This window comes from Vigna angularis, chromosome 3, assembly GCF_016808095.1.
Source record: "Vigna angularis cultivar LongXiaoDou No.4 chromosome 3, ASM1680809v1, whole genome shotgun sequence".
In the NCBI taxonomy this organism is placed as follows: Eukaryota; Viridiplantae; Streptophyta; class Magnoliopsida; order Fabales; family Fabaceae; genus Vigna; species Vigna angularis.
Window position 1 is genome coordinate 41430756 of NC_068972.1, and position 22829 is coordinate 41453584.

The window sequence follows — 22829 nt, forward strand, 5'->3', positions numbered from 1 at the left end:
TTGTGATATTTATGTTGAATATGTTAATTGATATAATTATATTTTAAGTTGAATAATTTGATATGTATAAGATTGATGGATTTATATAATCAATAGATATGTTCGTGAATAAAGTAGTTAAATGTGCGATGTGAATAAAATAACTAAAGTAATTCATTGTTAAATGGAAAAGTTGTGTTATCAGGACCCTTAAAATTCAGTGTGAGTGGAAGTCAAGTGTTAGTGAAAGGGCCTTTGAAATTTCGAAAGTGGAAGACAGGTGTGGGCAGCAGAGTGATCGATCGGTTTTGACGGTGAATCAAATTTTCAGAATTTCGTGCCACTTTTCCTGCATGCACCTTCTCCTCCAAAACTTTTGACTTCCTCATTTTCTCCTTCTTCTCTCTACAAATCTCATTATTCTCTCTACAAATTTTCACTTTTTTCTTCTTCTGATCAACAATCAGACCACGCCTGAGTTCTCCTGGTGTCAAGAGCTTTCTATTGCACCGATCAAGTGTTAGTTTGAACTGGTAAATTCATTCTCTCTTTAGAACGACTGTTTTCTGCCACAGGCAAGCCAAATTTTTGGTTGCATGAGTTTATCATCTTCTTCTATGAAATTCTGATAGCAATTTTGGTCTTTTATTTGGTCTAGTTTCGTAAATCGGGAAACTCTAAGTGTATAAGATTGGTAGTGGTGAGCCATATACTACAACCGTGAGCGTTCGGCTGAGTTTAGAGGTAAGAGAAGCTTGTAATTTAATTATGATTCTCTGTTTTGAATGTTGGCATGTTTGTATGATGTTTTGTTTAGTTATTTGGTTGATATGAATTATCAATGTTGTTGTATGTGAGTGATGGTTTATACATGGTGCAAACTAGGTATGAATAGCGACTGAGCTTAAATCTACAGTATTTTGTAATTGTCTCCGAAAGTCAGTCTTGACCGTTCGATTTTCTATTGGGTATTCAGTCTAGAATGGATTCTCCTTTTGTAGAGATAATTTCAGTCAATGACCGATCGGTGGTCTATTGAGTATAATTGAAATTTAAGAGTTTGATCAATTAATAGTTTTCTATTTTCATTTAATAGTCAGTCTAGTTAGGTTACTCTACAGATAATGTAAGTCTTTGATCATATAATTATTTTTTCCCATTTTATAAATAAGCATTTTCGTATGTTAGTGTTTTTAACTAACTTATACCTGTTGTGTAATTTTAGAGTGCTTAAACCAAGTGTTCGGTCTCAGTAGTGCTCGATTTCGAACTAAGCGCTCGGTCTTATAATATATTATGTAATATATCTGTATTAGGTATTAAGAGTGATCGACCAAGCTTAATAATGTTCGACCCTAGTTTGTAGTGTTCGGTTTAAACTCTTAGGTCTCTGGTAAAAGCTTTCATGATTTTCGGTTAGGTCTAATTATATGTATTTTATAGTATTCCGTACATTCTTGGAGTTTTGTCTAGTAAAGACCGTTCGGTCATAACTGTTGAGTAGCGAGTAAACGTTCAGTATTAACATAAGTGTTCGGCTTCTAATGAGTCTTACCTAGTATGGATCGTTCGGTCCTATTCTGTGGATAAGTGAAAGGTCGCTCGGTCTTACACTAAGTGTTCGGTTATGTTAGCCTAAAAAGTATTCTCTCGTTCGGTCTTGCTTCTAAGATTGATGTTATCTCTTTCAGTTATGTTCTAAGATGGGATCTTGTTTTCGTGGTTCGGTTTGACTGTATTAATGATTAAGTAGGATGGTATTTAAAGTGTGATATGAATGAAATAGTATGGATATGAAGGAGTATTCCAAGGAGGAATATCTCAGGATTGATTATTGAATGGTATAGTATGAATGTGGTTATGCTTAGCTGGCGTTTATCCTGATATTTTGTGATTACTCATTCTCAAGTAGAGAGGAGTAAATCATGTGTGAGAATGGCAGGAGGTCCTAGTCCATAAGGTGAACTTGGGCGAGGTATAACGGACTAACCTCGGGTGGCAGCTGTTGAGGGCATCCCAGCTACTACATCACCCAGGTGCACAAACGTCGTAGCTACATAAAATTCATACAGTCTGGACAGTCAGAGTAAAGTGGTCGGTCATTGCATGTTTTACCGTTCGGTTATTGTTGGAAATGTATGATTGGTTGTTGCATAATTGACCTATTGATTTTATTAAATCTGAGATTTTGTGTGAATTATATGTTTTACTGGATTAATTAAATTACATAAGCTTACCCTACTTTCCTATCTTGTCATGTTGTCCGTCCGGTTATTCTTCTTGTTGCAATGATCATCCTGTGGATGTGAGCAGAAGGGGACGAGTGTTTGCTGGAAGAGGCTTTGGAAGAAGTGAACGTTAAAGTTGAACCATAGGACCGTTCGATTGTTAGAATTAGTTTTATTTTGTATAATTGTTCGGTGTAAGCATAGTTTTGGAACCGTTCGGTTTAATCTTTCGATTTGTAAAGTTTAAATTCTAGAATATTGTTGTAAGGTCGTTCGACCATAAACGTACCTCATTTTTCTTTCAGAACTGAACTATAATATTGTTAATTGTAAGTATTCTATAATATGATTTTATACTGTATTTTTTTATGTTACATATGCTAACAAGGTGAATTGGGTAAGTGAACAATCTAGAATGTATAATTTGGATAATTTGATCTATCTAAAATACCTTTAACCAATAAAAATGTTATTAAAAAAATAGTTAATATATATTTCATATTTTGATAAAATTATATTTTGTTTGTAGGGAATAACGAGTCTTAATGTTAACATAAATATAATTAAATCTTCAAATTAGACTTAAGACCTATTTAAAGTAAGAAATTTTAATTTTCTTCCATCTTACTTTATAAAACCCTTCATCCTTAAACAGTAGGATGAATATTAATTGTTTTTAAATTTATAAATACATTTATACCCGTTACTTTAGGACACATTAAATGTTTAACCTTAAGCTTATATTTAGCTTTTGAAGAATAAAGAAAATTAATATTGAATTATTAAAGAATATATTATTTTACAATCAATGTCTAATGCATAAACCAGAAAAACAACATCAATTGATTTGTTAAAGAACAAGTTATAGGTGATTCACATTTCATAATGTTATATCTTGTAATAATTTGTTTAATTATTTTGATGTTTTATTAAAAATTAAATATAGTATTCAAATGTTATGTAAAAATAGAAACACTCTTTATTTTTATTTAATATGTAGAATATTAAAATAAAATGTAAATTTGATTTATAAAAGCTAAGAATAACATGAGGGTAGCCAGAGCACGTGAAAATATGAGGGTAAAATATTTTTAAATATCAACATTTTATAAATTGAAAGCATTTGTTACATAAATCTCAACAGACAATCATCCTTGAAAAATGTAACTGAAAATTTTTAGTGAAATTTTTATTTTCAATAAATAATGTTGTATCCATAATATTCTATACATTAGGATATTAATCACGGTTTAAGATGGGTTTTTAATAGTTTAATTAAATATAAGATGAATTTGATTTTGGTTCTTCAAATTAAAAAATAATAATAATTATAATCTATAAAAATTGAAATAAATAAAGATTTAGTAAACTAAGGAATAAGTTAAGACGAGAAATTAATTAGTCTCTAAATTTGAAGTACTATGATTATATATATTAGCTTGAGAAATAAATGATATTTTTAATTTGTAGATACACTCAGTTTGTTCATATACTAATTAAATAAATAAAGAGTTTACCTATACATTCATAAGATAAGTCTATCAATATACATTATACAAGTTTATTTCTCCATAAACAAATTATATGAGTCTATTAATATACAATAGACAAGTTTGTCCATTCCTGGTTAAACAAGTCTTACAATGCAATTAAATAAGTCTGAATATACATTGATGGGACGTTTATGTCCATACATTAATTAAATTATTATAACAACAAACACTAGACTAATATGTTTATACATTAATTAGACAAGTCTAACCATATACATTAAACAAGTTTGTCTGTACATTCTTTAATTTGGTTAATTAGACGAGTTTATTAATATATATTAAAGGAGTTTGTCCACTCACTAATTAGACAAGTCTTGCAATATACCTTACACAAGTTTGAATATACACTTATTAGACGAATCTAGCAATACACGAGTATGTTTGTATACTGATTAACAAGTCTAACAATACATATTATGTGAGCTTATCAATGTATTGATTAGACGAGTCTAACAATACACATCAAACCCGTATTTCCGCACATTAATTAGAAGAATATAGCAAACAAATTACACGATATTATTTGTACGATAATTAGATGAGTATAACAAAAAATATTAGACAAATCATTTCACACATTGATTAAACGAGTGTAACAAAAATTATTAGACCACTATAAGAATACATTGATTAGATGAACAAAGCAAAAGATATTAGACAAGATTGTTGATGCATTGATTAAACGAATTTAGCAATACACATTAGATGAGTCATTCATATATTTATTAGGGTTTAATGTCTCGGTAGGTCCCTATTTTTGGCGTGAATCTCAAATAGGTCCTTTTTTCTTTTCGACGTCTCAATTGGGTCCTTTTTTGTGTAAAATTGCAGCAAATAGGGGTCTGCCGTCAAATTCAACAAACGGCCGTTTAAATTTGGCCCACGTGGTATGGTGAGTGTATTCATCATCTGACGTGGCATTTAAAACGAATTTTGTATTAAAAATTTCGACTGCACAAATGTGAATTCAGATGGGCAAAGTGGTGGGCAATGGATGAGTTGCTCGCGGCGTTGGGCTACAAGGTTCGTGCTTCCGACATGGCAGACGTCGCACAGAAGCTTGAGCAGTTGGAGATGGTCATGGGGAGTGCCCAGGAAGATGGAATTTCCCACCTTGCTTCCGACACCGTCGTATCCATCTGAACCTGTTCATCGGTTCCCTGGAAGAAGGTTTTGATGCGTTTCACAGAGAATATGACGCCTATCCATTCTTTTCCAAAATCACATTGATTTTCATATACTTTTGATTTGCCAATTTTCTATATATAAATGTTGATTTTTTCCCTAATTCTGGTTGTATTGCTATCTTCTACCTTTTCTTCCACAATTTCCTCTCAAGATACCCTAGTGTTTTTGATTATGGGTGGTGCTCCAATCAACAACCAGCTCATTTTCAACACCCTCATGTCATTTCCTGTCTAAACCAACCACCTTCACCTTTTCCCCCCAATCATTTTTCTCTCTTCTTCTTCAAAGGGTTAAAACTGTTAGATTCATTTTTCAATGCATTTGAAACTTTGTTGCTCATGTTGTAGCTCTTAGGTAACCAGAGGGAGTTATCAGCATTCATGCCATTTCTGACTTTCAGGTTTTATTTCCCCCAAATCTCTTTTCTCATGGATAATCAATCTTCAATGTATGTGCCATAATTGTTTGTTCATGTGCCTCTGTGATTAGTATTAATAATGATGATGATTTGGTTTCCCTGGAAGAAGGTTTTGCAGAAAGAGGGAGCAGATGAGAGGGCTCTGCACTCTGACGCTAAAATGCGCAGAGGGAGAAACACCGTGCGCACCGCGCCTAGGGTTTCTCAACGCGCGCAAACAGAGGCTTTGCTTTGCCACTTCTTTTATATATATATATATATATATATATATATATATATATATATATATATATATATATATATATATATATATATTAACATATATATATCTTTGCTTTGCCACGTCAGATAATGAATACACTCACCATACCACGTAGGTCAAATTTAAACGGCCGTTTGTTGAATTTGACGGCAGACCCCTAATTGCTGCAATTTTACATAAAAAAAGGACCCAATTGAGACGCCGAAAAGAAAAAGGACCTATTTGAGATTCACGCCAAAAATAGGGACCTACCGAGACATTAAACCATTTATTAGATAACTCCAATATACGTTAAACAAGTCTTTCAACATATAAATTAGACAAGTCTACTGATAAGCATTAGATAAGTTTGTATTCATTTACTACTTATATGAATCCTGCAATACACATTAGATAAATCTATTCATACATTGATTAGATGAATATAGCAAAAGACATTAATAATACACATTAGACGAACTGTCCAATACCGATTAGATGAGTATAGTAAAAAATATTAAATGAGTTATTTCATACATGGATTAGATAAGTCTAAGAATACACATTAGACGAGTATATCTATACATTTGGTCAAACAAATTTTATAACACATTAAACAAGTTTGTCTATACACTAATTTTATTTTAGTATTTAAATATTAAATATGAAGTGTATTTACACAAGTTTCCACTTATTATTCATTAGTCTAAAAAGAAATTTTTTTCTTAATCTCCACCATTAATCTAAATAGGACAATTAACATTTTTATGAGAATAGAAGTGTTAGGAAAGTACATATGTAATTTTGAATCCTGATTTCAATCAAAATCTTGTCAATAAAATTATGTTCAACAACAACTTTTGACAACATTTTGACACGGGACACATGTCAAAATGTGAGTGGTCCACATGGAAAAAAACATTAAAAATGAAAATGACGTGGAAAGAAAATTGGGGGAAGGGTTTGAAAGTGAAGAGGTTAATTTTCTCTCTTCAGAATTTGAATCTGAGGCAATCTGAGAGAGAACCCAAGCTTAGAGAGAGAAAGCGAACCCTAGAGTGAGTCCCGTTCCCTCCCACCCAGCCAACTCGCCTATTCCCAGAAACATGTCGGTGCAAGCGTGGTCCGCCGGAGTTCCGTGTGACAAAGTGGTGTCTGTTACGGTGACCGATAGCGTTGGAAGCTTTGATTGAAACCGCCACCGACAAAGACGCGTTTTGAGCTACCGCCGTTTACGTCTACTCACCCACCCAGTCATTGTGGTTCGTCTTCCTTAGAGCGTCGCGGTCCTTTTTCCGTCGGAGTGTCGCCGTCGACGTTTACCCACCCACCCATCTTGCTCTGTGCCACCCATCGAGAGGCGTTGGTGTTCAATAAAGCGTGGTCGGACTGTCTTTATTCATTAAATGTTGGTTTAGTTTGTTTAAATTTGTTAGGGCATTTATGTGTTGTTGTGTTTTTTGGGTATTTTTCAAGGTATGGTTTAGTGTGGGTTGATGGCGTTTTTGGGTGGAAAGTATGGAGTTTTTTTCTAATTTTTTTGACCATTTACTGGTTTAGTTCTTTCGACACAATTATTATGCCATTTATATACAATTTTATGTCCAAAGAACCATTTTTTGTAAAACTCATGGTGCAGAAACTGCAGTGGTAGCAAAGGCAAAATAAGTGAGGACTTCAGGCAAATGTTTTGCATAACCAAGTCAACTACGTTGCAGGTACAACACTTGCACACTCCAAGCCAACCAAACTTGTAACTTTTTAATGTTTATTTCTGCAAATAAAAAATTTTATTGTTTCATTGATATGTTAAATAACATTATTTGTATTTTGGACTTTGTTTGATGTCGGTATGATTGTGGAGTTATTGTTTTCAAATTTATGGAGTTGTGGGATGTCGCTGAGGAATACGAAAAAAACACAATGCCCATTTTTGTAAGGTATAAATTTTTTCATTTTTGGGAGCTTTGATAGAAGATGTTACATTTTATTGATATATTGTGCATTTATCTCTTTGTAGGAGGAACTGCAACAGGTTAGGGAGAAGTATGTTTGTGATTGGATCTTGGATGTGGACAATGTGCGGAGGGATGAAATGTTGCAAGATTTAGGCCTTATGTAGATGTTGTTGAATAGGGATTTTTGCAATATGATTGATGTTTTGTTTACAACCTTTTGAATATGTATTGATGAGGTCTGAATGTACATATTTTTTGCTAGAAATGTTTAAAGAAATGTATTTGTTACATTTATTGATAATCAAATTTGAAGATGAGAATGATCATTGTGTACGATGTATGTACTGCAGTCCCCACGAAATTTGGATGTCATTATTTAGGAAATCTTGTATGTATAGGGTTCTATGTAGAATAAAAGATGAAAGGTGCAAAATATTTGGCTTAAGTCTCAATGAATGCGTCAACATGAATTGTATGTCCACTAAGTATGAACAAAAGAATTGTGCACTTTAAAATGAATGTCATTTTCATAGTTAACCTGGATGTGCAAAACCTTTGTCTGAAATCCCCACTTATTTTGTCTTTGCTACCAAAGCAGATTCTGCACCATGAGTTTTACAAATATTGTTTCCTTGGACATGAAATTGTATATAAATGTCATAACAATTATCTGGACATCACTTTTATGTTCAAATATTGTTAAGGAAAAAATTGAAACTTCAAAATGAATGTCATTTTAATAGTTGATCTACCTGTGCAAAACTTTTGCCTGAAGTCCCCACTTATTTTGACTTTGCTACCAAAGTTGTTTCTGCATCATAAGTTTTACAAATATTGTTTCCTTTGATATGGAATTGTGTATAAATGTCATAAAAGTTGTCTGGACATCACTTGTATGTTCAAATATTGTTAATGAAGAAATTGAAACTTCAAAATGAATGTCATTTTCATAGTTGACCTGGTTGTGCAAAATCTTTGTCTGAAGTCCCCACTTATTTTGCCTTTGCTACCAAAGTTGTTTTTGCACCATGAGTTTTACAAATATTGTTTCCTTGGACATGAAATTGTATACAAATGTCATAATAAAGGTCTCAACATCACTTTTATGTTCAAATATTGTTAAGGAAGAAATTGAAACTTGAAAATGAATATCATTTTCATAGTTGACCTCATTGTGCAAAACATTTGTCTGAAGTCCCCAGTTATTTTGCCTTTGTTACCAAAACTGTTTCTGCACATGAGTTTTACAAATATTATTTTCTTGGACTTGGAATTGTATATAAATGTCATAATAATGGTCTCAACAACACTTTTATGTTCAAATATTGCTAAGAAAGAAATTGAAACTTCAAAATGAATGTCATTGTCATAGTTGATCTCGCTGTGCAAAACTTTTGTCTGAAGTGCCCACTTATTTTACCTTTGTTACCAAAGCTGTTTCTGCACCATATTGTTTTATTTGCACAATTCTTTTGTTCATACTTAATGGAAATACAAGTCATGTTGACGCATTCATTGAGACTTAAGCCAAATATTTTGCACAGTTCATCATTTATTCTACTTCTACATAGAACCTTATACATACAAGATTTCCTAAATAATGACATCCAAATTTCGTAGGGACTACAGTACATACATCGTAAACAAATCATTCTCATCTTTAAATTTGATTATCAATAAATGTAACAAATACATTTCTTTGAACATTTCTAACAAAAAATATGTATATTTAGATTTCATCAATACATATTCAAAAAGTTATAAACAAAACATCAATCACATTGCAAAAATTCTTATTCAACGACATCTACATAAGGCCTTAATGTTGCAACACTGCATCCCTCCGCACATTGTCCACATCCAAGATCTAATCACAAACATACTTCTTCCTAACCTGTTGCAGTTTCTCCTGCAAAGAGATAAATGCACAATATATCAATAAAATGCAACATCTTCTATCAAAGCTCCCAAAAATGAAAATTTTTATACCTTACAGTTCTCTAAGTGGGCATTGTGTTGTTTTCATATTCCTCGGCGACATCCCACAACTCCATAAATCTCAAAACAATAACTCCACAATCATACCTACATCAAACAAAGTCCAAAATACAAATAATGTTATTTAACATATCAATGAAACAATAAAAAAAATTTATTTGCAGAAATAAACATTAAAAACTTACAAGTTTGGTTGGATTGAAGTGTGCAAGTGTTGTACCTGCAACGTAGTTGACCTGGTTGTGCAAAACATTTGCCTGAAGTCCCCACTTATTTTGCCTTTGCTAACACTGCAATTTCTGCACCATGACTTTTACAAAAAATGGTTCCTTGGACATGGAATTGTATATAAATGGCATAATAGTTGTGTCGAAAGAACTAAACCAGTAAATGGTCAAAAAAATTAGAAAAAAATTTCATACTTTCCACCCAAAAACGCCATCAACCACTAAATCTTCTACACAGCTTCAACCCACACTAAACCATACCTTGAAAAATACCCAAAAAACACAACAACACATAAATGCCCCAACAAATTTAAATAAACTAAACCAACATTTAATGAACAAAGACAGTCCAACCACGCTTTAATGAACACCAATGCCTCTCGGTGGGTGTCACGGAGCAAGATGGGTGGGTGGGTAAACGTCGACGACGACACTCCGACGGACAAAGGACCGCGACGCTCTAAGGAAGACGAACCACAATGATTGGGTGGGTGAGTAGACGTAAACAGCGGTAGCTCAAAACACGTCTTTGTCGGTGGCAGTTTCAATCAAAGCTTCCAACGCTATTGATCACTGGAACGGACACCACTTTGTCACATAGAACTCCGGCAGACCACGCTTGCACCGACACGTTTCTGGGAAGAGGCGAGTTGGCTGGGTGGGAGGGAACGAGACTCACTCTAAGGTTCACTTTCTCTCTCTAAGCTTGGATTCTCTCTCACCTTGCCTCTGATTCAAATTCTGAAGACAGAAAATGAATCTCTTCACTTTCAAACCCTTCCCCCAATTCTCTTTTCACATCATTTTCATTTTTAAATTTTTTTTTCATGTGAACCACTCACATTTTAAAATGTGTCCCGTGTCAAAATGTTCTCAAAAATTGTTGTTGAAATATCATTTTCCTCCCACGCCGCATATCTTTCAACACGCTCTTCTTATGCACCATGCTGCTTTTCTTTTCATGAAAGTGACCAAATCTTTTCGTTTATTAAAACAATAGAAATGTTTCATAGTACGTTTCCCAATACTTTTTCATATATTTATATCATTTCACATTTCAAATTTAGCTTTTCTACTATTTTATTTAATAAATCTTTTTCATAAATTTATAATTTTCAATAAATTTTAACAAATAAAATACGCGCAAAAAGTGTACTTCTAACATCTTTTTGTCACTAGATGCACCCCAAGTGTTTGTTAAATGTAGGAAGTTTCTTTAAAAATAGTACAAGATTATTTTGTTTGCATGATGAGTCAATATCGATATTCAATTGGAATATGGATATAAAATGCGACATTTTTTAGATAATAGAAAATGTGCTGGTAGAAAATTTAAATAATATGAAGTATTTGTAGATTATGGTAAAAGCATTTGTAAGAGAAGTACATACATATGAAAGAATCAAAGAAAATTTTCCCTATATATTTTTCTAAATTGTCATAATTTTTTTTCAACTCAATTAAACAGGTACTTAAAACAAATCTAAACATAATTCAAATAGCATTTAATTTCATCTGTCATAATCAGGTTGCGGACAAATGATTTTAAAAAATAGTTTCAACTAACGTTTCCCCGTTGGTTGTGGATGATTACGATTGACAACAACAAAATTGGTGGAGACCACAATAGTTATGCTAAATAATAATATCCTGCAAATTAATAATGAATAATACAATTTGTGATATTAAAATAAACCAAAAGACAAATAAATACTAACTCTTTGAAGTAAAAGAGTAACTTAATGCTTATATTTGGACTCAACAGAAAAAACCTATAAAAAGTTATTGAAAAACTAAAGAAATTAAAATTGCAATAAATAACGTAGAACATGACTAAAAGATTTGACTGAACAATCGTATAGCTAATAAAGTCAACATAAGTTTTGGTGGCCTAACATGTTTTCGTGCTCATTCATTAAAGACACATTTCAACAAATATTTAACAAAAGCTTCTGTTTTGGCTTCGCTAGGAACTATGTTGTTTCTTTTGGTTTCTATTCACAGTAGCTATGAGAAAAAAAAGGTGCAATATTATTTTATTGATTCACCTTTACCGTGATAAGTTAATGGAAAATTCTATTCCTGGTTTCCGATTCTCTAAACTGACAAGGATGACAAAAAAGGAAGTACCACTTTTACCATAAGCACTGAAGCCTACATATAAACAAAAACAGTGGGCTTCCTTTTTTGTGTTCAAATAACATTAAATGATATATGTACACAAAAGGATTCAAAAAGCTATAAAAAATTGGCTTTGTAGATAAAAAGGTGGCTCAATAAATTATCTCACGTGAATAGCATTTTGAGGTCTTGGATCCGAGCAGACCGAACCTCATCATAGGTGAAGGTGCCAGATATCATCCTCTGTTCTCTGGCCTGCACTTGTTGCAAACGATCTTCCACTGTGTCCTGCTGTTCACATCACTCATTAACTCTTGCCATAGTTGATAAAAAAAATGTGAGGAAAATAAAGTCAAAATAACGTGCCAACTTAAACCAAAAGAAAAGTTAGTCCAAGTCACCCAACAAAAGGATAAAAGCTGGGAGACTGCTTGTGAAAAACGTGAGAAAATACCAAGGAGAAAAAAATTATCAGAGCATTAAAATAGTGAACAAATTTGAACTATATCAAGACAAAGCCATTTAAAATAAAATAATCAAAGGGTTAACCCATAGTTGGTAGGAAAAGCAGGGAAAAAGAAGGGAAGTGTGGGCTTATCAATTAATAACAAATCTGGCTAAAAGAAAACTTTGAATATTCCAAGTCCATTCCGAAACATTTGACCAATTAGGAAGTCGGCAAGAGAGGTATCTCGGTTTAAGAAGGGTATGCATGATTGCATCTGTGTTTTTATTTTCTTAGTTTGTAAGCAAGTTGAAAAAATGGATCGGCTAACCTTCACAATGAATCTTCTTACTTTAACTCTACGGTTTTGTCCTATGCGATGAATTCTCATTATGGCTTGCTCCTCAAGAGCAGGATTCCACCACGGATCCTACATTTACAACACAATGTTATCACATAAGCTTGAAGTTGTTCGACAGGGTAGACAATGGAGAGAAGGGAAATAGGCATAGCATACCATTATGAAAACATTTGAGGCTGCAGTTAAGTTCAAGCCTACACCACCAGCCTTTAGCGACATCAGCAAAACCTGTAACATGAAGTGATTCAGTGGCGCTATTTTCGATTGAAATGGAAAATAAATAGTTCAAATTGATTTCACTTACCCTTTTCTCCCTTGTTTTATTGAATTCATCCAGAACTTTCTCCCTCTGTTTCTGCGTCAATTTTCCATCATATCTCAAAAAGCCAATGCCCCTCCGCCTCAATGGATTCTCCAAGAGATCAAAAAATGAAGTCCACTGACTGAAGACAATACTCTTTTCACCCGCGGGTGAGTTCAGAATACCCTCCAGGAATTCGAATAGCTTTGAAAACTTCGAAGACTCTGTCACATTGTTCTTAATATCGACCTCGAATGGGCTTTCAGACGGACAAGTGATCAGATCATCTTTCTGGAGCAAATTACGACACATTGGACATTGGCCACCCGCGGGGGTGCCCCAGCAACTGAACAGACATTCTCTACAAAATTTATGAGCACATGGTGTAAACACAGGATCTTCTGGAGATTCCAAACATACTGCGCATTCTCCAGGATCGCCCTTTTGAATATTCTCCAAAACCTCTTCAATGTATGCACGAGGTTGGATAGAGTCCGGAGAAGCGGAATTAAGTAATATACTTGCGAGTTTGTTCACCTCTGCTTTCAGCTGTGGATCATCTTGATTGCTTTCGTTGGGTGAACCAGTATCAGACTGAAGAAATCTTCTTGCGATTCTGCCTAAGTCTGCATACTTACGGGAATCGCTTCCGCTTCATATACGAGGGAAAAATAGTATCAGAGGCAGAAAAATTGGAAGGGAAACATGTAAGAGCATTTGAATGTGTTTTGCCAGGCCTACCACATAACCAAAAACGGATGGTTACAACAGCGTCTCAACTGCATTAGAAGGTCAAGGATATTGGCATAATGGTGTAGAACATTTCCTTGTGCAACGTACTGATCAAATTGAACCTGTTACATTTGGATGATAAAAGTCTTGAGATAGTAAACACTCCGAGCAAATTAAAACCAACAGCAATCCAAAGTGCTTAAGATATTAATTAGTTTCTAGATAAAACGATGTCCGAGAACAGCTACTATTAACAAATAGACTGACTTCATGGAGAAGAAATAAAAATGAAACTAAATTTTATTCGAAACTAAGCACAAATCAGAAACCGTGGCACAAAACTTACTTTAGATCGCTCGAAAAGGGTTTCGTAGAAGTCACGTTCACACTCTGATTGTTTACATTCAATCAATTCGATGTCAATTGGAGGCAGAAGAAGTATAGGCCTGGAAAACGTGTGATATTAAAAAATATACATTTGAGTTGGCAACAAATGCGCAATTCAAGTGAAGCGAGAATCACTACCTTCCCTCTTTATCTTTCGATTCCTTCGTTCTTCTTAGCATTAGCATCCTCAAAATGGCTTTGACCAGCTTCAGGGATTTTGGATCACCATTCTCATAAGGCCTTTGAATCAACTTTTGCCACCTGTGCACATGTTTCCATCAACAAAATAAATATTGATTCTCTGAATAAAAGATTTTTTTCTCTAAACAAACATGTAAGTTAGAATCACATTCTTTTCGTACCATGCCCAGTTGCACCAAGGTTCAACACGCAAGAAACACAAGAGACTGTATAGGTCCTCCAAGCTATTCTGCAATGGAAATGACATTTCACAAAAGGTGGTGAAAGGTGAAGTAAATATTTTGATCTGGGAAAGATGGAAATCACATTCCACGTGGAATAGTGTTCTTTTAACCTTGCAATTATAATCTGATTACAAATAATGTTCGCCTGAAAACTAAAAAGACAAACCTGAAGCGGTGTTCCAGTTAGACACCAGCGGCTGTGTGCTGAGAGAGTAAAAGCAGCCTGGGAAACCTGACTTCTATGGGCTTTTATATTATGAGCTTCGTCCAGCACCACCCTGTACCATTGGATCTTGTGGTAGATGCTATTGCCTCCATTCTGGTTTCAAAAGCCAGAGAACCTTATATGAAGAAGGTTCACTACAAAAATGGTACAAAATATAAAGGAATGTTTCTTACATTTTTGTATTCAGCTGATAGGACACCATAAGTTGTTAAGACAACGTCATGCCCAGAGATGAACAAGAGATCATCGGTTCTTCTGCCACCATAATGAACAAATATGGATATACTACCGCGCTTTGAATGCGTTTCAAGCTCATCCTGCGGAATATAAATACTTGTTAACTACAATATACCATTTAAACTATGAAGAGAAAAGACATATTTTCTTCTCGATTTGGTATAATGCAGAGGACACTCGCCTTCCATTGACCTAACAAAGCCATGGGACAAACAATTAGAGTGCCACCCTCGACTTTATGCATCGCGTAAGCGTTCTTCCTTTTATTTGCTATAATATCATCGTGTCCATTTATTGCATCCTTGTTTTCTGAGTTGCCTCGGCCTGGATTACTGAGTATCAGAGCAATTGTCATAACGGTCTTTCCAAGTCCCATTGCATCCGCTAGAATCTAAAGCCAAAGATGAAAACATAAATAAAACCAATTTTGTAAGCAGGTAAAATGATTTAATCTTCAGATAATTTATGGCCTCAAACAAACTCACTCCTCCTCTTGCCATCTCAGTTGTTTTGGGAAATTTCTTTGAAGCTTCTCCGGTAAATGTATTGACATAAATAGTCCTTCTGCTGAAAGCAAGTAAAGTTAAGTTGCATAACAGCATTTAGGAGAAAACCCCAATTGTGTTTGCTGAATAATTTTCTATTAGTACTTTACCCCTTGCATATAGTGTAGGCTGACCAGCAGGGATGCAGAGTTCTTTCTGCACTTTCAACATCCATTCCCTTCTCGATTTCATCCATCCAATACAGGGCCTGCTTCTGGTAAGGCTTTAGATTACACATAAGTGTCTTTGGGGCTTCCTTCTCCTAGAGCAATACAAGAGACAAATTAATTTATTAAAAGTAACCGTTGAGATAAGTTTTAATATAAACATTTGAAATAAAACACTTCAAAGCTACTTACCTTTAAGTCATAGATTTCTGCAGCTCCAACAATTTTGTTTAAAGCTGACTCTGAAAGAGCTTGTTCGTCATTATTTTGCTCGGGAATAGGCTCGCTACCCTTTCTTCGCTTGATCAAATGCAATGCTGCAGCTTCATCTGACCCAGCCTGTTGAAATCAACAGCATAATAAGCCGTCTTTGCACGAAGAGATTGCTTACAGGATCAAGTAACATTCACAACACTGAATACACTATCCCAGACAACATCATGCAAACTATAGTACATTAAAAGAGAAGGATAGAAAATAGTAAATCGTACCCTTGGATAGAGCAACCGCTTTCGAGAATCTATATCTTCTGGCATGAATTCAGCCTAGTTAAATGTAGCAACCACCGATTACAGACGCATAATTAAAAAAAAAATGAGAGATGAGGAGAGTCGATTACCTTTCGAGATGGCTTGATCTCTAGCATTTTTAATAGGGCAAGAATTGGGTACATAGTATCATCAATTTTACCACAAGCCTCTAGCCTCCAAGAGGTGTCAACACGGTCGGCAAACACAGAGTTGTGAATATAAAAGCTGCAAGAAAAATTCAACAATTCACCTACCAACAGACACAATACAATTTGACATCCAAATGCAAATGAATACACACAAAAAACCTTCCATCGACACTATCTGTATCAACAGACGGAGATATAAAGATTATACCTCACTAAAAACAGAATCTCTTGCATCATCTCCAGTTTATCTGGGGCAGCAATGCATCGGCCTCGAACCTTGATCTTTCCAGAGCGCATAAGTGGAATCACAATCTTTGCCCACTCCATTGGCATCCTCCCAACCTGAAGCCACCACACAAAGCACCATCAAGCCTAACTCTTACATGCTCACTTATAAACTCAAATTCAATAAACACGTACTATTTGTTGTCTTGCACAGGTATATTCAATCAGAAACAGACAACAGATACCTTGTCGAGCAAATATTCAAACATCAAGTCCTCAAATTATAAGTACCCCTTTTCGAAAGACCTAACTTTCATAACCTAGGTACATTCACACCCAGACATTATATTTACATATATAGTACACACGTATATACACATCATGTAACACCGTAAATCACTCCTGAATCACTTTTGGCACTAAATATTGATATTCAAACATTGATTAGTCGTATTAAAGAGATTAACTGATAACACTGGACTAAGGGAAAACACACACTGGTATATATATATATATATACACACACACACATGCATACACAAACACATAAATATATTCAAACACGCCCGTACATACATACATGCATGTACACGTAAACACACGTATGCATACATAAATAAACATCTAGTTACAAACATATACCACATTCAGTTAAATCTTAAAAACACCTAATCATAAACAATCTCAATAACAATCAATGACAACAACTACCTCTCCAGAACGCTTGGTTGAAACACGAACGATCAACTGAGACTTTCTCGAGTAAGTCGGCAGAGGAAAGTTGAAATGAACGATTTCATTGTCCACCAATCTCCGCACTCCTCTGGCAGTCGAAACCGCAACCTCAGCCTTCCTCCCAAGCAAGAACCATCCAGCCTCCTCCGGAAACTCCCCGTCCTCGAGATTAGGAATATTCCTCTTCTCCACATCCTTGCGCACCGCCACCACCTCCACATCATCACTAACCTCTGTTGTCTGCACCGGTGGAACCGGTTCCGACACTATCCTAACCGGTTGAACCGGTGGAGTTGATTCTGCCTCATCGCCTTCCTCCTCCTCTTCTTCTACTTCTTCTTCCAATGGCGCCATCGATTTCAAAGACTCTCCTTTGGAAGCGACCTTCGTGTTCGTGCCCTTGAGAAACTCCTCGAGCCTTTGTCGTTGTTGTTGTTGCCTTTTGCTCAGTGCGTTGAAATAAGAAACATCGAAGCCGGTTTCACCTTGTCCTTCTTCTTGGAGAGCATCGTTCTCGTTAGGGTTTGGCTGCGAGGCAAGAACGCGCGCGCCGCCGTTGCTGGTGGTGGAGCGGACCACAGTGAGAGGCTTCGCGGCGATGACAGGCTTGCCACCGCGGAAGAGGAACTTGTGTAACCTTCCTGGAGGTGGTGATGTTATGGAAGGTTCTTCTTCCTCCATGGATACAAAAACGTTGCAAAATACTAAGAAAAAGAAAGAGAGAAAGAAATGAAATGAAAACGACGATAGTGAGAGTGGTGTGAGTGGCAGAGAGGGTTTTGTTATTGGAGTAAGCGCTGGTTTTTCAGTGGCGCGAAATTGTTTCACCCTTTGGCGCCGTTGATTCATGGTTTCAAAATAAGGTTTACGTATTAATTAAAAAATAATTAATTTCCATGCTAAATTAATTAATTTATTAATATAAAGTAAGTTTAAATATGTTTTTAATTGTTGGGAGACAAGTGGGTTTTAATTTCGTCCCAGTAATTTTTTTATTTATCCAAAATTAAAAATCAGCTTTTTGTTCTTAATATTATATGAGTCTGACTAATTAATGTTGGAAAATATGTAAATTGATCATTTCAAATAAAAATTATTGAGATTCATTAATAGATTATATTTATCAATTGATAGACTAAAAGTAATTATTTAAAATTTTAAAAAAATGAATCAAAGACTAAAACAATATTTCAAATTTTATAAAGAGAAAAATTAAAAATGAAATAAAAACTAGTTAACTTTATAAAAATTAAAAATATATTTAAACCATAGCAAAAAATTGAAATTGACTTATTTTTATCTTCATTATCATAGATATGGAAATTACTTTAAACTTGAGCAAATTAATATATTTAGGCAATAGTCTTTAAGTATTTATGTAAGACGTAAATATAGCAATGAATATATTTTAAAGAAGAAATTAAGAAGAAGATATTCTCTGATAACTAAAGTTAACTCGTATAAATTAATTTTAATTCTTTTAAAAATATTTTTGTTTTTTGTTTTCCTGAAAGTGTTTAAAAATTATCCAAATATATTAATTTATTAGTCTTTACAAAATAAATTAATTTTATAACTTAAAAATGTGAAACCCCATAAAATGATATTTTAGAAACGGTGATAGTTTAGAGATACTGAGATTCAGTTATTTTAATATTAAATGGTTTTATTATAAATAGTTTTGTTATAAACAAGTTTCATTGTTTTAAAATGTACTATTTCTCTAAAAACTATTTTTCTAAAGCTCTCTATCTTCTCTTTAAAGATTCTAGCATCTCGATCATTTGTTTGATTATCAGAAGCTCCCAGGAGATCATAGTAGAGTAATCTCCACATTTACCTGATCAATTTATAGAATAGAGTAAGTAAGTTTTGACTCATTTTTCTCTTTTGTTCCTAATTTGAAATCACGTGAAACGATTATTCGTCGTATGCGTCTTAGTGTTTCTTTTTCTAATTGTCTTGTAATATGAGGTTTTGAGGACTTGTTTCATTCTCAATTCGGCATTTTGTAGGCGTTTACAAAGTTTTTTAAATTCTAAGCAATGGATCAACGTTTTTGAGCTCCATTGACCAATGTGAGATAATGGAAGCTATTGTTTGTATTTTTATTATGATTGTTGTGTAAATTTAGTGCTTGCATGTATGATGATTTGATTTAATTGCAATCTACATATTTTGGTTAGCATTAGTTTCTTTAAATGATGATTAATGACTATGTGATGGTTTAATGTTTGGTATGGTGTGGTTGTAACGATTTTACTGTTATGATTGGGTATAATGAAGTGTATTGAGGTTTAATATTGAATTCAAAGTGGTTGGAATGAAGATTAACCGATTTTTGAGTTTTAAGGTAAAAAGAAGGTTTTGAGAGGTGAGTTTGAGAGATAGATATTGGAATGAGAAAATAATTGGTTTAGTACTATCATTGAGTCATCTGAAACTTGTCTAAAGTCTTAGTTAATAGAAATTTGAGGTAAAATCAATTAGTAGTTGAAATGTTGAGTTTTATATGGTTTTAGGTTCAATTTTAGGGGTTTTAACCAGTGAGATCTCAAATTAGAAGTTTTAAGTATAGGTGATGATTTGTAATATGTTATTGAGTCTATTGGGACTTGTTCAAGTTGTCAGGTTGCAGAAATTTGGTGTATAAGGTGTAAATATGAGTTTAGGTGTTTTAGAGTGTAAAAAACGGGTTGATACAACTAATATCGAGTTTAATGATCAAATGGATGCTTATTTTCACTTATAAATGTGTGTCTTTATCAATTCTAATGTTTAAGGAACCAACTTGATCAATAAAACAAGTTTCGGGAGCATAAAAATCCATTTTCAAAGTGTTTTGGGTGCTGTCATGGGGCTTGAGCGCCTAATTCCAGAGACACAAGCACTGAGCGCCTGCTTTCAGTGGTTAGGGCGCCCTAGACACTGGAAATGGGTTTGGACTTTCTTTAAATGGTTTTAGGGGTTTTAGACCCTTTCGAAGCTGTTGGCGAGGGTTTCCAATCTATTTTCCTTATCTCATGTGGGTATCAAGATATTATAAAGAAAAAGTGTGTTATTATGTGACTTCTGATGACTTGTAAGATTGTTTCTAGTTGTTTAATGTATAATTAGAAGTTTCATGTGATAGTATGCAATGTTTGTGTGAATTGTGTGTGTCTCTCTCTCTATATATGTGTGATTACAGAGAGAAATGTTGATGATGAATATGTAGTTGATTGTGTGAATGATGTTGATTAACGTAATTCTATAACTCTCGTGAATATGTTACATAGTAGAGTTTACCTTGACACTCTCAATAACCCCAACTCAAGTATAGATAGTTAGTTATGTAGTAGAGAGTAGCAGGAGGTACACTCTAGAGACTTTACCTTGGATAAAGATATTTACGGACTAACCTACAAAAGGTTCATAATTCATTTTATTTTATTTTTAAAATAAACTTATATTGTTATAAAAATTGTTTATAATATTTTTTTGTAACATCTCATTTTTAATAGTAAAATACTACTAAAATAAAATATTACATGTGAAACTACTATAATTTATATGAAACTATAAATTATATATTTTATTTAATAACATTGATGTAAAAATATTAATTTAAATATAATAAAATATCAACATAAACTATTTAATAAAGTGTATAGTTTTATATTTGTCCATAAATGATACATTAATAATATTAAAAATTTCATTAATATTTATATTAAAGTAATGATTTATGTATAATAAATAATCACAAATAAAAGTTTTTAAATAAATAAATAATTTTTAAAATATTATAATAATATATTTAAAATATAATTACTCGAAATATCAATTAAAACAATAAATATATATAGATAAATTAACCATTATAATAAAAATATTATAAACTTTTATATTTATATATATAAAATATGAAATTTGCCAAAAATCTACCAAATTTTAGTTAACAAAAAATATCTATTCATAAAAAAAATATTTTAAATTTTAAAATCTCTATTAATAAAAAAAATACTTTAAATATAAGAATATTTAATAATTTTTATTTTTAATTTAAAATAAAATAAAATTTTATTCAAATATCTTTAAACTTATAAATTATAAAACTTAAAATTCATAATATATGAATATATTTTTGTCAACCAAAATTTTGTATAATTTAAGAAATTATATAAATTAACAAATATATATATATATATATAATTTTCAATTAAATAAGTTAATAGCTCATTTAAAAGAATTATAAAATAAAATGAGAAATTGAAATAACTTATCGTTCTCCTGTTCGAATTCTGTTCCTGTAGAATTTTTGGGACAATGAATTTAAAAAAAAAATTCCGAATGCGAGAAAAAGAAGAAGAGAAACAAGACCTTTTACAGAGAGAATGGTAAACCCATGAGTGATACAGAACTACTCTACTCAGGTAGCATGGAGTGCACGTTGGAGAAGAGAGGATCGGTTTTCGTTCTAACCCTAACCAGTGAAAGCGACGAACAACACCGTCTCAACCCCACACTCCTCTCCTCCCTCCTCGCCGCTCTCACCCAAGTCCACTCCCAAGCAACCGCCGCCTCCGCCCTCGTCACCACCGCCCAAGGCAGATTCTTCTGCAATGGGTTCGACTTCCGCTGGGCGCGTGCAGCTGCCGACCCTCAAGCTGCCCGCATCCGCCTCCGCGCTATGTCGAACTCCCTTCGCCCCGTCCTCGCCGCACTCTTCTCCCTTCCCATCCCCACCGTCGCCGCTGTCTCCGGTCACGCTGCCGCGGCGGGAGCTGTTCTCGCGCTCGCGCACGACCACGTCCTCATGCGCGGCGACCGCGGCGTCCTCTACATGCCGGAGGTGGACCTCGGGATCACGCTCCCTGACTACTTTGCAGCCGTCATGAGGGAGAAGGTAGCGGCGGCTCGTGACGTAGTGCTCGCGGGGAGGAAGGTGAAGGCGGAGGAAGCGGTGGAGATGGGGATTGTGCGCTCTGCGCACGATAGCGCGGAGGGTACCGTGGAGGCTGCGATGCGCCTGGGGGAGGAGTTGGCACGAAGGAAGTGGGTTGGTGAGGCTTATGTCGAAATCAGAAAAAGTTTGTTCCCTGAAGTGTGATGTTTTGGGTTTAGCACCTAAATCCATTGTTTCCAAGATTTGAATAAAACATCATGAATTTATTGTTTTGTTATGAATGGTATAAACAAGGAGGAGTATGAGATTGAAGGAGAAAAAAAAGGGTGAATCAATGTAATAATTTCAGACCATCATGTAAATCCCTTGCATCATACTTAATGTTTCTATTGACTTGGTGAGGAAATTTTTTCTGTTAGGACAGTAGCTGATTATTGTTGTTACCTTTTCTTTTCCTTTAGAGCATCATGAATAAAAACGGTCCATCTTGATTCATTCATGCATGGAGGTGGCTTCAAGAACCCAATGGGGCCGAATGAATTTATAGGTAGATGGAGTCTATGTT

At 34.1% G+C, this 22829-nt stretch overlaps 1 protein-coding gene and 1 pseudogene across 4 annotated transcripts; one reads left to right on the forward strand and one right to left on the reverse strand.

Annotated features, from left to right (window-relative positions):
- Positions 1 to 9280: 9280 nt before the first annotated feature.
- On the reverse strand, positions 9281 to 18131 carry LOC108324257 (DNA repair protein RAD5B). Of its 4 annotated transcripts, none has more exons than XM_017557154.2 (21): positions 17353 to 18131; positions 16625 to 16758; positions 16357 to 16492; positions 16229 to 16282; positions 15930 to 16076; positions 15681 to 15832; positions 15511 to 15592; positions 15207 to 15416; positions 14962 to 15105; positions 14729 to 14881; positions 14500 to 14567; positions 14276 to 14398; positions 14097 to 14196; positions 13760 to 13872; positions 13022 to 13670; positions 12874 to 12945; positions 12688 to 12786; positions 12081 to 12202; positions 9749 to 9862; positions 9555 to 9650; positions 9281 to 9474 (listed from the first exon to the last, which is right to left on the reverse strand). In XM_017557154.2, exons 1-20 carry the CDS (start codon positions 18055 to 18057, stop codon positions 9566 to 9568), a joined length of 3462 nt encoding a protein of 1153 aa, XP_017412643.2. In that variant the 5' UTR covers positions 18058 to 18131; the 3' UTR covers positions 9281 to 9474; positions 9555 to 9565. The 4 variants fall into 4 exon arrangements, with proteins under 4 accessions (XP_017412643.2, XP_017412646.2, XP_052731436.1 ...); XM_017557157.2 differs by having other exon boundaries at positions 9282 to 9474; positions 15511 to 15589; XM_052875476.1 differs by having other exon boundaries at positions 9282 to 9474; positions 9749 to 9853.
- Positions 18132 to 21650: 3519 nt separating this feature from the next.
- LOC108326146 (enoyl-CoA delta isomerase 2, peroxisomal-like) lies at positions 21651 to 22689 on the forward strand (annotated as a pseudogene).
- Positions 22690 to 22829: the final 140 nt, after the last annotated feature.

Coding starts and splice junctions, on each gene's coding strand:
- LOC108324257 (XM_017557154.2), bottom strand. CDS start 18,057: ATGGAGGAAGAAGAACCTTCCATAACATCACCACCTCCAGGAAGGTTA. Junction 14,399..14,499: donor CCTTGGTGCAACTGGGCATG/GTACGAAAAGAA, acceptor ACATGTGCACAG/GTGGCAAAAGTTGATTCAAA. Junction 9,651..9,748: donor ACTTCAATCCAACCAAACTT/GTAAGTTTTTAA, acceptor TGTTTGATGTAG/GTATGATTGTGGAGTTATTG.